The 14,756-nt window shown below is 36.2% G+C and overlaps 1 protein-coding gene across 3 annotated transcripts in view; it reads right to left on the reverse strand.

The window, feature by feature from the left end:
* Positions 1-14,756, reverse strand: part of ARHGAP27 (Rho GTPase activating protein 27) — a 244,516-nt gene that overhangs the window by 42,268 nt on the left and 187,492 nt on the right. For all 3 annotated transcript variants that reach the window (XM_053699608.1, XM_053699609.1, XM_053699610.1), the window contains 3 exons: positions 13,981-14,048; positions 11,320-11,407; positions 8,863-8,967 (listed from right to left, as the gene is read on the reverse strand). In XM_053699608.1, the coding sequence (XP_053555583.1) occupies positions 8,863-8,967; positions 11,320-11,407; positions 13,981-14,048 (261 nt within the window). The remainder of the gene's footprint in view (positions 1-8,862; positions 8,968-11,319; positions 11,408-13,980; positions 14,049-14,756) is intronic.

Consider the following 14,756-nt stretch of genomic DNA (forward strand, 5'->3'; position numbering starts at 1 on the left):
TACCCTGAGGAGGAAAGGTGAGCAGCGGACTTTTCTAGTGTCCTTGTTATAAATCTCACTCTCTGTAGACCAGGGTTTTAGACGAAATAAAAAGGAACATTGAGACTGTGTGGGTGACATACTTGTTGGAAATATACCACGGTCTTTTGCATATATTAATTATGAGACTGAATAGGCAAAATATGTTCCCAGTTTATTACGTAGCAGTGATAACTGTGATTAAGGTCGGTTTTATGTGAAGAGGATAATAACCTTTGTTTGCTGTGTGTGTCCATTGTCTGCTGCTTTTTAGCACATTTTGACCTTACTACTGATTATTCACATCTTTCTACAGACTTTGAGACTAATGAGACCTTTCCGGAACTCACCAATCCACCATTTAACCTTTCAATTATTGTTTAGGCAGTTCAGGGCCCTTCCTTTCAGCCACTGCATGCTTATATTTTTTTTATTGAGGTTGTGAGAAGGATTACAGCAAGTATTCAACCAGAGACAATAAACATATATCATAAAAACATGCATGGTGTACCCAAGAGCATAACAAAGAAGTAGAGATATAACATATCTGGGTATAGAGACTGTGCGTCCCTGGAAGAACATCAAAACAATAAATATGTAATATAAGGCAGTGTCTGGTATACGTATTACAAGTATTGTAATTAGAGAAGTTTACAACAAATATCTAGTAAATAAGAGTTATATTGCAAGACATATATAACCAGTATACCAATAAAAAAAATAATGAAACCTCATTTTTATATTATAGAAATAGGTATAATCTCCACCTTGCCATTCATATAGTTACGTAATCTAAAAAAAATGGAAAAAAAAAATGGGGCAAGTGAGAGTTAGTTTGTGTTTGATCACTTTTGGATCAAGTTAGCGAGAAAGGGGAGAGGAAATTCAGCGGGCGAGAGCCGCTCTAATTGGGGTGGGGGAGGGGATGGGGGGCGGAGCCTTATAAGGTACCAAAGTAGTAAGGTGCAGGGAGTAAGTAGGGGTCATGTAATATAGCCACAGGAGTAGCTTTCAAAGGAACATCTTATTGTTTATTCAACTAATAGGGAGGGGAACAGCATTTCAATGTGTAATACAAGCTGTCCTGTTCAAGACTCCTAAATTCCCAAAAATATCATTAGGTTGAGATAGTATGCATACTGGGGTAGTAAGAGTATTAAGACAGGTCTTATAATAAAATATTGGGGGAGATCCAACGTACATTTTAACATTAAACATATGGAGCAGGACAAGTATTATGCTAGTGTCTAGGTAATAAGAAGGTAAGTAGTTATGTTAAAATAATTTGTCTAAATTTGAAGGTAGATGGCGAGAAAAATAGGCAGAAGATAATTGTTAAAGTATACTTTTAAGAGAAAATTCAATATTTAATAACCTCCATTCTATACAAAACAAATGTATTGCAAGATATAGTAGCTTAAAAATTAGCTATGCCAATAGTACAAACCAGCACTGGTAGATGTTGCAGCAAAAGTGTGTAAGGGTTAGTCAGACCCTGAGGAGATTGCATATATTTGACATAAAAACAGTTTAAGTAATCTAATGTATACAGTATATGATAATTGTATCTCTGTAGCATTTTCCTCCAGCATCCCTAATAACAAGTAGGCCTCAGAGTAACCATAAAAAAAAAAAAAAAAAAAAAAAAAAAACTTAAGCATAAGTCAAAAGTTTTGTCCCACTGAATAGGTACAATAAGGAAATAAAATAGTAAGACTGTAATCTCAGTAAGCTTCTATCAAGCTATATATATATTTTGTGTAATAAATCTCGTCGAATACGTTTTATAACCCCATGCAATATCCAGACAGGCAAATAGTTAAAGAATTAGGTATGGACAAAGCAAACTATTGAGTATACCCATGACAGGTAGATTATAGAGAAATAGTTTGACCCTATTCACCTAGTAGGCTAGTGTAACTATGAGTATAGTAAGAACTATCAGCCTGCTAATGCTACAATATACTATCAACTTAGCACAAACTCCATAAAAAAAAAAGTTAGATATTTGTAATTATGACTTCCTGGAGCATCCTGACAGTTGATATTGAGGTGTAATAGCATCTTAAAGTATGCCTGGGTCACTGCACGCAATGCTGTCAAGTAAAGATATATAGTATAGCTAATACTATGTGAGCAATAACATTTCATACTATAAAATATGTGCGTCTCCAAGCTACTATATAAGGCAGTAATAAGGTAGTAGAAGAAGCCTTCACTTGGAGCTAATGCAAGTGTAATTTGAGACCCTGATGTATGAGCTTAAATCAAATATCAATGTGTCACAAGAGGGTAAATTTAACTAGGCAGGCACAATTATGTACATCGATAGATTCAAACAAATTTAAACTAAACCTTTTAACTAGGATAAAGAGAGATGTCCAGCAAAGACTATAAGTAGCTGGAAGCCCTACTACATTATACTGGAGAGTTCGATTATTGTATTTTTAAATAAGTTTGATTATGGAATAAAGTAGGAGTTATCACCCATTTTACAGCGAGACAGTCATATGCAAGAGAACATTTTCTATGAATTGGAGCTACATCTGGCTTTGCAATAAAACAAGGGAACTTATTACATATTGGGAGTATATACATAAAGATAAAGGGAACCAATACTTTACAGGCTAATTTAAGTCTCCTTTAAGAGGCAGATGTCATAAATGAAAATACCAGCAGACGCTATCTTTTTGGTAGCATTATTACCCTGTAGATGTGACAAATCGTATAACCCCTGTATTTAGTATATTTAATAACTGAAACAGCAATTCAGAACTAGTATAATTTACAAAGAGATTAACTGTGGGACACTAAAGGCTTATGCTAGCTGGTGTAGAGAGTGTATATAAAAGGATATGAAAGAAGGTCTCAAAGACAAGTGACATGAGAAATAGCTAATCCTAGATAGCTATGAGTTATACTTGTGAGATCTCCTACTAAAAAAAAAAAAAAAAAGAGGATAAGTTCCTTTAACTGTGAGCATATAATAAAATCTTGTGTGGAAAAAAATTACTAGAACCTAGATAAGTTAACTATAAAGGCTATCTTGCCGGAGGAAAGAAGCATGTGGTGCTAAATAGATCAGATAACTGGACCGCAGCGCTCATTCATACATAACTATGAGAGCATAATGTGAAGCCAGAACCCTAGCTATAACATATAAGAAATGAAGTGCTGATCTTGTACAGCAGTGTATGAACATAAGAAATATAAAACACAATAATACAGCACTATTAAAAAAAAAAAACTATGAAAGCTGTGGTAAAATAAACAGTTCCATGGTCCAAACAAGTTCAGTTCTAGATGTTAAAGGAAAACAGTCCCCAGGATCACTAAATAAACACACCCGGTATCTAAAAAAACACCTCATCAGACAGCTTAATCATGTCTTTACTAACGGTGGTCAGTGGGGCTAGTAAATAACTAAAAAACAAAAACTCTACAAACGGCATGTATAGCGCTTTCATCTGGCTTAGGGAAAGTAAACAGAAGATGTGTGGTGTCCCCTCATATATACTTCAGTGAGCAGAGTTGTCAGTCATGAAGTCTGATCATTACAGAAATGACATTTGTCAGGGAGAGTCCTGAACAATAGGGAGCACAAACAGTCTAACCAACTCCAGTCTGTATATCACACACTTGAAGACAACTTCGATCCAGGGAGCAAATCAGCCTGCAGACAGAGAAAAAGACAAGACACTTTGAAAGATGATCGCAACTACTGTTAGCACTACTAGTCATTGATGACAAAGAGTGTGCATCGTGGAGGCTATTCAAATGTGACTTATCTAGGACCCCGTCTGGTAGCTGCTGCTTGTAGGTACAAAGGGACTCATCCTCAGCTAAAACCTTGATGTCAGCTGAAATCAAGGGCAGGTGGGTGTCCCAGCTTGCATATGCTGAATTTCTCTTGTGTGGAGGTAGGTGACCAGACGTTCCGTGGTCTCCCAAGGTGAGCAGGGCTGAATAGATGGCGCAGCTATAGCTCCGTGAAACCCCAATGTGACCAAAGAGCTCTGTGGGAATTACTCTCATCATCGTAGGTATAGTGTCACTGTTTGCGACTCTGTGAGCTGGCGGCAAGGGCTTCTTCTGGCTCCGGATCACACGGGATGTGCCCTGCTTTCTAATTTCCAGAAGGGGTTCCCTCTGCGCAGGCTGATGTATAGTGTTCTGCCTCACTGGACCTATCGTATCATCCCAAGCAGGGCCGTTGTAGAGTAGAGTGGGTCCCACAGGAACACTGGGTATTTCAATAATAATAAAATTGGCCGTAGTCTCCACTATCTGTTCCACTCGTAGAAGGGGTTGTTCTAAGCGCATGGGGAGTTTTGTAGTACTCAGCCCGGCTTGCATCGTTATCTCCTGCTGCTCCATAATAATCCTTAAGCTGATCGATAGATCCTGAAAACCGGCTGATATCTGCAAACTGAGCTCCCGCAGAGCCTCATGGATAGCTGAAGAGACCTCCTCCATACTTGAAGCCAAAACTTCAGTAGGCCGCAAAGACCTGGGTATTTCCTAACTGGCACTGTTGGTCAGAGGGAGAAACTGGTATAAAAATTCAAGTAAAGAGGTCTTCTAATAACGTAAAGGTAGTCCTGCAGGTTCAGGATTAGTCATAGGGCAAATTGTAAAAGATAAGTCCTAATTTATCATTATATTAGAGAAATTTCTGCAGGAGCTCTCTGGAAACATGTCTGCCATGTTTAGCTGATGGCTCCGCCCCAGCCACTGCATGCTTTTGTCATCATTTAGTTGGCATCTTCCTTGACAACAAGATAATCAGAACTCCATATTTTGTTTTGTAAATCTCCTTTTTTGACAAAACTGTAGTCTACCTCATTACATGTCAGGTCAATGTAAACATGTGCTGAGTGTCTGTGTTTGAGTGCGTTTGTGCGTTTCTTTGCGTGTCTTCTAGATTGTCTATATGTGAATCCTTATGTGCGAGTGTGTGTTTCAGTGTGTCTGTGTGTTTGTGTGTGCTACTACCTTTACAACATTTCCAAGTTTGACTACACAAGAATAAAGTGCATATACGTTTTAGTCACCTGGTCAAAAATTGCACATTTCAAAGGGGGGGGGGGGGGGCCTGATCAATGGTTAAGTCAGGGGCCCCAAAATTTCTAGTGGCGGCCCTGACTAAGCCAGTGGTCAGCCCCCCCCCCCGCTTATATTTTGCCCAAAAAATATTAAACCTGCCCCCACTTCACATTTCATATACCAAAAGCTAAGTAAAACACATTTCATAATCTGCAGCATGCATAAGTAATTGGTAAATGGTGACATAAATCAGAAACCAACACACAAAATCAATTAAAGGGACATAGAACCCCATAAACAGCTTTATAATTACTTCTGTTATTAAGTGTGCTTCATTCTCTTGGTGTCCTTTGTTAAAAGAGCAGCAATACACAACTGGGAGCTAGCTGAACACATCAGGTAGGCCAATAGCAAGAGACATATGTGTGCAGTCTCCAATTAGCAGCTCACTCCCAGTAGTGCATTACTGTTCCTGAACCCACCTAAGTATTCTTCAACAAAGAATGCTAAAATAACAAAACAAATTTGATAATATAACTAGAATGTTTCAAATACCATGTTCTATCTGAATCATGAAAGTTTAATGTTGACTTTACAGTCACTTTATTTTTCAAGATACACACAGATTACTAAGCCTAACTCAATATATTTAATAGTAAAGAGCTATGTTTCTATAGGGGTTACCAAAAGAATTGGGTACATTTGATAAAATAGTAAATTGGAATGTTTTGTTTATGTTTGTTTTAAATTGTATGCTCTGAATCATTGACTTCCATGCCCCTTTAAACTACCTTGGTCATAAGCAAAACAATATTAAACATCTCACCAAGCAAGAGGGACATTAGTCTCATTAATTTCATAGTATAAAGTACCATTTTATATTTATTAAAAATACACATAAAGTTTCATGTTTAACTATGTCCATGCAAACCCGTGTATGGGATTTGAAATTCTTCAGATGGTGTAGAATGGTACATGAAGGCTGCAGAATGGGATTGGTAATACAGTGGGATTCTATAATTGTTTTACAGTGGCAGTAGTCACTAATAATTGAAGAAATTAAATGGCTGAGATCTGCACTATGCAAGATAGGTGTACGGTGGTATTTGCAGCCTGAACCAATGCACACAATTGTGAAGGCACTGAATGCAATGTGGCTGTACAATGCCAACACTGGATATAAAAGACTTGGTGAAGGGTGGCATGTGAACCAGGTATAAAGTACAGTAAAGCACCAAGATAGAAAGTGGTACAAGGGTGGGGTAGGGGACATTGTTTTACTGTGGTCCTTGTAAGCACATGCAAAGCCAGGCTTGCCTTGGCTGCCAGTACATTTCCTCACACTCCTTGTTCAATATCTCTAAACTCAACGTTTTTCCTGGGAATTTTGGATCAGGTATTTTGATGTCATACAGTGGTTCTAGTACTGACCATAGATCAATGTTTTGTTGTCACAATATTGCTCTACAGAAGTTCACATACTGCCTTGTGCTGTCACTGGGGGCACAGTGTGTGGGATGAGAGTGTGACAAAATAGACAGTTCAACAAGCTCCTTTGGCCATCAGACTCAGCCCTGCTCTCTATTCCAGTAATGTTTGTTACCTCAGCCTTGGAGTCTCCCTCCACAGCATGTATAAAGAAGACTTCCGGCCAGAAACAGCCCTTCATTCACCGCTCCACCCACTGCCATTATCGGCAGAGCCATAACCCAGTTTGATTTTTACTGTATAGTGCTGCGGAATCTGTCGGCGCTCTACAAATAACCAATAATAATAATAATAATAATAATAATAATAATAATAATAATAATAAATAATAATAATACTGGCATCTGATTTCCCGCCGCACATCAGAAATGGCGGTAAACCAGCTGAACAGTAAAAATCAAACTTTAAATGACAGTCTGAAGTCAGTCTGTCTGCTGCAGCGAGCGGGGCTTCATTGTGATCGGGTGGGTGGGCTGGTGGAAGTGATGTCATCGGCAGCCGGGCCAGTGTCTTCAGTATTTTTTTTTTTAACAGCACTAAGTGAAAACTCATTAAAAATTACAGATACATACTATGTCAGTCACGGGCCGGACCCCTCAGGCCAGCCAGCCCCTGACTGTAGTCACACCTGTCACACCCTGATGGCATCCCTGCTGCCAATTAAGGAACTGTGAGGAGTCTGTTTCTCAAACTAGACACTCTAATGTATTTGTCATCTTGCTCAGTTGTGCACCAGGGCCTCCCACTCTCTTTCTATTCTGGTTAGAGACAATTTTAGTTGTTCTATTAAGGGAGTAGTACACAACATTTTATGAGATCTTCAGTTTCTTGGAAATTTTTCACATGGAATAGCTTTCATTTCTCAGAAAAAGAATAGACGGATGAGTTTCAGAAGAAAGTTCTCTGTTTCTGCCCATCTTGAGCCTGTAATCGAGCCCACAATTGCTGATGCTCCAGATACTCAACTAGTCTAATGAAGACCAGTTTTATTGCTTCTTTAAATCATCAAAACCGTTTTCAGCTGTGCTAACATAATTGCAAAATAGTTTTCCAATGATCAATAAGCATTTTTAAATTATATACTTGGATTAGCAAAAACACAACGTGCCATTGGAACACAGGACAGATGTTTTCTGATAATGGGCATCTGCACGCCTATGTAGATATTACATTAAAAATCAGCTGTTTCCAGCTAAAATAGTCATTTACAACATTAATGTCTACACTGTATTTCTGATCAAAATTTGCTTTTCTTTTAAAAACAAGGACATTTCTCAGTGACCCCAAATTTTTGAACACTAATGTATGTTTATAGTAGAGGTTATTGCATGCATTAGGTGGCTGTGGGTTATTCATAGCTATCTTTACAATGAAAGTACTTTAATTCTGTCACACCGAATGAAAGGAGTTAATTACCAATGAAAACTTGTTATTTTGAGTGGTTCTGTCATATTATAATGGTTACAGAGTAGTGCGGTTTTAGTTAAGTTTAAACAAGCATCTTCTGGTAATTGCGGATTTCTGAAAGAGTATGTTTTTTAATGGCCGAACTAACTTATCTGAAATATAAAAGGTTACCTTGGACAGTCACTATAAAACCTTGAAAAGGGGAAGTAAAGTGGTTCTGCACTTTGAGTTAAGATGTGAAAAAAAAAAATATTTTCTTTACAAAGATTGAGGGTCAGTGGCACAAAAGTCCCCTGTTTTAACAAATTACGATTTTTTTTAACTAGAATGTCCCTTTAACTAATATCACCCTATGACATTTGCAAGTGAAAAAACACATTGTGCAATCATAATCAATACTGAATACATTAGTCTCTATGTTTTGCTTTCACATTGGATTTATATATATTTTGCTTCAATGTTGGTCTGAAATTATACTTTTCCATGTAAATACCCAACATGGAATGTAGAAAAACAAAAATATACTCTAGATTTATCACACATACGATTAGACACAGCAAACTAATAGTTTGAAATGGGTTTGTGCGTCTTTTCAGCTCACTGTCTGACAGGTAGGGTTTAATATTTGCTAATTGTCTTGCAGTAGGGGGTTAATAACTGTTCTATATGGCTGCCAGGAAGGAGATATGCATTGCTTAGTTGTAAGATGATGGTGTGGAGATGGGACAGTTGAATTCCATGTCAAGGGCAGCATTTTTGTGTGTGTGCATGTTTTTTTTTAGTTTTTTTTTTATTTTGTTTTTTTAAAAAGAAGTGACATGTAACTTCCCAATGAATTTTGTAAACTACATCACCTATCTTCTGCATACAACACAAGTAGAGTCTCCTTTAAGGAACACTTACCATCACAACATTCTTTTTGCTGGACTTTTCCTTGGATGCCCATTCAAGTTTTGCCCCATTTAGCCGAACTGTATGTTCTGGGGTGGTTAAAGAAGATGATAACTTCTGAAATTAGAGCCACAGAGAAACATTGCATATAGGTGTATCGTGTTGAATTTAGCAGTGGTTATACAGTCTGAAAATGATTACTTTTTTTCTGGACCTAAACATGTCCAAATATGTTGGGCTAAATGCGCAAATTTTGTGTATTGTGGCTTCCCCCAGTCAGGAATGGCAGGAGTAAGTTGCTATACAGGTGTGCTTTTTAGTGAATGTCATAGACACATTTAGGTGGAAGAGCAAGCATGGTGAGGGGGTTTACAAGTTATGTTCAATGTTTATTTCTTGAATTTGTATGTTTGTGAGATATAGCTTAAGTTATTGAAATGATTAATAAATAGTGGCAGGCTTGACAAAACAATTGATATGTATTTATTTACTGGAACTTTGTTACTCGAAGACAAAACATAAATCCTATATATAGTGTCTGATAATTGTACTTTATACAGGACTTGACAAATCTCAGGAGTCAGGGAGCCACAACTTTTTCTGGATTGTAAATGTTAGGATTCAATGTTTATCTGGCTAGATATACCGATGCATGTCACCTTACCAATTACATTCTAATATCAGCCCCTAATTTGATCTATCCTGTGAAGTGTACAATAGAGACATTGATATTTCCTTTTGTCAAGATAGCACACCCTGTGTATAGTGTTTTATAGCAGAGGCACCTGCATATATGTTTGTGCATATTGCCTAATAGAGACATTTATACATCCTGTGTATAGTGTGTAATAAAAGACACACAGTGTACAATGGACCCATGTCTAGTACTTAAAGGATTCCAAAACTTTGACTTTTTTGTTGTCTAAATTTAATCAAAATCGTATCTATAAACCCTCATTAGCCAAACTTACCCACTTCGAACGGAAAACGAGCGTTAGAAGATGAATAGAATAATATATTACATTTCTAAAAAAACGTCATCAAAGCCAAACCCTGTTTTTGCTGCTGTCAATGCAAAAACTATTAGCCAATCACAGCGCGATTTCTTGCATCTCATTAATGCTTGTATTCGTCACCCGGCGCATGCGCATATTAGCGCTTAGATGCCAGACTTACCCAAAACAAGTTACTGGCAACACGCAGGTTTCATTCATCATTATTCTCCTAATGAAATATCTATGTATTTAAATGCTCGTTAAAGTACGGGTTATTCTCGCAGCGCAGCGTAACAATATTATCATGTCTATTCCTGTGTAACATCTGTTTGGAAATATAGATTCAGACGGTCTGCGGTGTAAATGGAAGGTGACATATGTAATGACGTTTCTAGATGATCGCGCATGCTCATTACTCACAAAGTCGGACATCTTGATAACTCAGGTTATCGTAGACGATTCGTGAAAAAAAAATAAGATTAGATCGGTGGGTTTGGAAATCAATTAAATTTTGGAGCTGCATAACTAGAGTATGGTAAAAATATGAAGCACAAAGCTAATTACAAATATGATTAAAATATATGTATTGAAACGTTTAAGTTAAATTTTTTTCATCGTTTAGTGTCCCTTTAATAATACACACATTGACACATCTGTGTATGTTGGTACATCCTGTGAGGTTTTAACATTTCTCTGGTTAGCGCATTTATCTCGTCTTCAGTGGTAATTTAGGGACTGATCTAAACAATACTAAATACGTTTATTGCTTCGCTACAAAGGAATACACATTTTGCCAACAAAGAAACAATTTTAAAGATTTTTAAAACATTTATTTTGCGTGCAGATTTTTGCAATGCAGTGTGAATGCTGGTATAATACTAGGGCGCAATGTACTAAGAATCACAAGCTGCTATTGAGCCCTTATTGGGTAGACTCACACATGCATACCTGCTTTCCACAATGTAAAATTCAGCAATCACCAATATAGTTGCTTCTTATACCCTCCGCCACTTCTGAGTTGTCAGATATACATCACCCTGGACATGTTAATTCATGGTGACTGAGAACAGTGCTGCATTACACACTCAAATGATACATCCGGGCAGCAGACACCGTACGTTTGACAAGTTGGGAACCTTGCCCGCAACCAGCTTAGTACATAGGGCCCATTGTATATATGTGTCTATCTCAAGATGAAATATGGTTTGCACAATCTGGAAGACCTATGGACATTTACTGTGTACTCTCACACCTATGGCCGGGGTAAGAAAGTAAATTCTCTTGCTTTGTAAAAAAATCCAAACAATATTCATTAAAATTAAAATAAATGTAAAAAAAATGTGGCAAACTGGTGCTTGAATGAGCCATTAAGAATAAGCTTTTATTAAGCTAGGACAAATTTATAGTTTTTTTTTAATTTTATAAAATTAGAAAGAAAATATTTAAAAAAAAAAAAAAAAAAAAAAAAACTTACCAAGCTATTTGAGGAAAGATTTTTACCGTCCTTATAAAATGTCAATATATCTCCCTCTAGTACTGTCCATGAAGAAGTCCAGCTTTTTCTGTGCAGAAAACAGAAAAATGAAACAATTTTTTTTTCTGTACACATCTAGAAGTAGGGTTCATTTCTAATAGATTTGTGATTGGTAGAGAAGTACTGACCTAAACAGCAACACACAAACACCTATAGCACCAGGAAAGCTATTCGCTGGTATGACTATTTAGTTAGTTAACTATATATACACACACACATACATATATATATATATATATATATATACACACATACATACATATACATTATATATATATATATATATATATATATATATATATATATATATATATATATATATATATATATATATATACATACACACACATACATACATATACATACACATTATATATATATATATACACACACACACATATATATTATATATATATATATATATATATATATATATATATATATATATATATATATATATATATATATATATATATATATATATATATATATACATACATACATATACACACATATATATATATATATATATATATATATATATATATATATATATATATATACACACACACACAGACACACACATGTGTGTGTGTCTGTGTGTAAATCGCCATAGAACAGGCTAACAATGGTATTAAGCCAGTTGTTCGTTTCTGTGAGTGCACTTCTCTCTGTATGTATTTAGTCTCTCTATGGGAAAAAGGGGCAACCAGACGTTGACTCCTTGCTCAGTGTGTTTAGAGGAATATGGCTATATATATGTGTGTGTGTGTGTGTGTGTGTGTGTGTGTACGCACTGGAGCCCTTTACAGATAAGTAGATGAAAACATGTTAATACATATTTATGCAATATTCATTTTCAATGAAGTATTATACTGAAAGTGATCTGCAAACAGTTGGGCTATTAAGTCTAAGAACCCAACTGTTTGCAGATCACCTTCATAAGAGATGACTACAACAGTGCAACTCTCTGCCGGGTCCTCTACCCATTTGATCCCTATAAATGTTACCTTGTATACCGCCTATGTTTATAGTACTGCAGAATCTGTTGGCGCTCTACAAATAACTAATAATAAGTACTTCACATTCCTATGATCTGCACATAGATTTCTAAAATTATTTATATTATTTTCTTAACCAAAAAACCATCAGATATATATATATAATTGTGAATAAACAGAACATATTATTCTATGTGAAGAACATTGGAATGTGAAATATTGATATTTTTATGTCAGTTTAGCGAACTTGAGAAAATGCGATCAGGTTTGCGTGCAAGTAGGGTGTTTTTTTCCTGCACTTTTCTTGCTCCATTAACTTCTATGGGGGAATACATTAACACTGTTGCAATATTCTAACTTTGGCTTTTTGCGCGCATCGGGTTAGCGCTCGTGTGAAAATGTTTTACTTTCAAACTTGTAAAACTTGCATTACCCAATGAGCACAAATAGCTTACTTCTAGCTCTACTCGTAATCAAACCCTTAGTGTTTAATGTCCCTATAAGTTACATTATACCATTTACACTAAAATATTATTATATAACTCAGGCTTGTGTTACTTTATTATGCTGCCATTAAAGGGATACTAAACCCAATTCTTTTCTTTAAAGGGGCAGTAAACTTACAAACTAATGTTATATAATTCTGCACATAGTGCTTACCGGCAGATGTATACATTAATGTATTGCATAAAAATTTTTGTAAAAAAGTTAATTTTACCAGAACGCCGCTCCTTGCTCTACTGAGCGTGTCTGTTTTTATACACAGCGCATCGCGCCAACACTGTCTAGTTACAGTGTGCCCAGTCTCGCCATTAAAATGAATGTAGCTTGCTCGCGCTACTAGACCAGAGCAGAAGCGAGCTACATTCATTTTAATAGCACAACCGGGCACACTGTAACTAGACAGTGTTGCCGCGAAGAACTGCATAAAAAAACAGACACGCTCAGTAGAGCAAGGAGTGGCGTTCTGGTAAAAATTAACTTTTACATAAAAATTTCTGCAATATTTTAATGTATACATCTGTCGGTAAGCCAATATATAACATTAGTTTGTAAGTTTACTGCTTACTATGATTCAAATAGAGAATGCAATTTTAAGCAACTTTCTAATTTACTCCTACTATCAATTTTTATTCGTTCTCTTGCTATCTTTATTTAAAAGTAGGAATTTAAAGTTTAGGAGCCAGACTATTTTAGGTTCAGCACCACGGATAGCGCTTGCCTATTGGTGGATGCAGTTAGCAAACCTATAAGCAAGCATAACCCAGGTTCTCAACCAAAAATGGGCTGAAGCCCATTAGATAGTTGCTTAAAATTGCATGTGCTATCTGTATCATTAAAGAAAAAATGTGGGTTTAGTGTCCCTTTAATCCTCATAACTCCAGCTCAGGTTGATCTAGGCCCTACAAACACAGGTTGTTCCACATCATGAGACCTCATCTTATTCATCAATAATCAATAATATCGTTGTTACTGAAAACCTTGTTACTCCGTGACTTCACATTGTATCCCTCACTCATCTTATACTTGTAACAAAAGGAGCTTGACATTGTATTCCACAGCACCTCATATATGTGTATACCTGCAGGTTTTCACTTACCTAATTCTTTTACCATTTTCAGCTATTTTTGTTTTATGAAGAACTCCCGCTTTCACAAGACCCTTTGACTGCAATAGAAAAAAAATGCTATGATGTTTTGCATATGATAGTGCGCATTTGTAAGAATTCAGTTTTAAAAAAAATGCAAACCATAACCTGTATATAGTTCAGAGCTAGTAAAAGACATTTTTTAATTAATACATTTTCTTTCATGATACAGACAGAACATACAATTTTAAACAACATTCCAATTGACTTCTATTATCAAATTTGTTTAATTTGGTTGATATACTATGTTAAAGGAGCAGCATTACACTACTGGGAGCTAGCTGAACACATTAGGTGAGCCAATGACTAGATTCTTATATGTGCAGCCACATATCACCAGCTTGCTCCCAAGTAGAGCAGTGCTGCTCCTGAGCCTGCCTACTTAGTCTTTTCCACAAAAAATACAGAGGAAACAAAGCAAGTTGTCTTAAACTTTTATGATTGAAGGATTCAGTTTTATTTTGACTTTACTGCTCCTTTAACATTGTGTTTATATGTAGTAATATGTTTCAATGATCTATGCAGAGCAGAGTGTGTATCTGTCCACAACCAGTAGGGTTTTTTTGCAATTGGAAACATATTGTATTTGTGTATACTGGGTAGGGTGTTTCCATGCCATGTGTAGCAGAAAAGAAGGGTGAAGTACTGGCGCTGAAAAGCTAGGGAAAAGCTTATGGATATAAGGGATAGGACAAATATCCTCAATTATAAAAAGGGCAGATTGCTAA

The sequence above is a fragment of the Bombina bombina genome, chromosome 1 (assembly GCF_027579735.1).
Source record: "Bombina bombina isolate aBomBom1 chromosome 1, aBomBom1.pri, whole genome shotgun sequence".
In the NCBI taxonomy this organism is placed as follows: domain Eukaryota; kingdom Metazoa; phylum Chordata; class Amphibia; order Anura; family Bombinatoridae; genus Bombina; species Bombina bombina.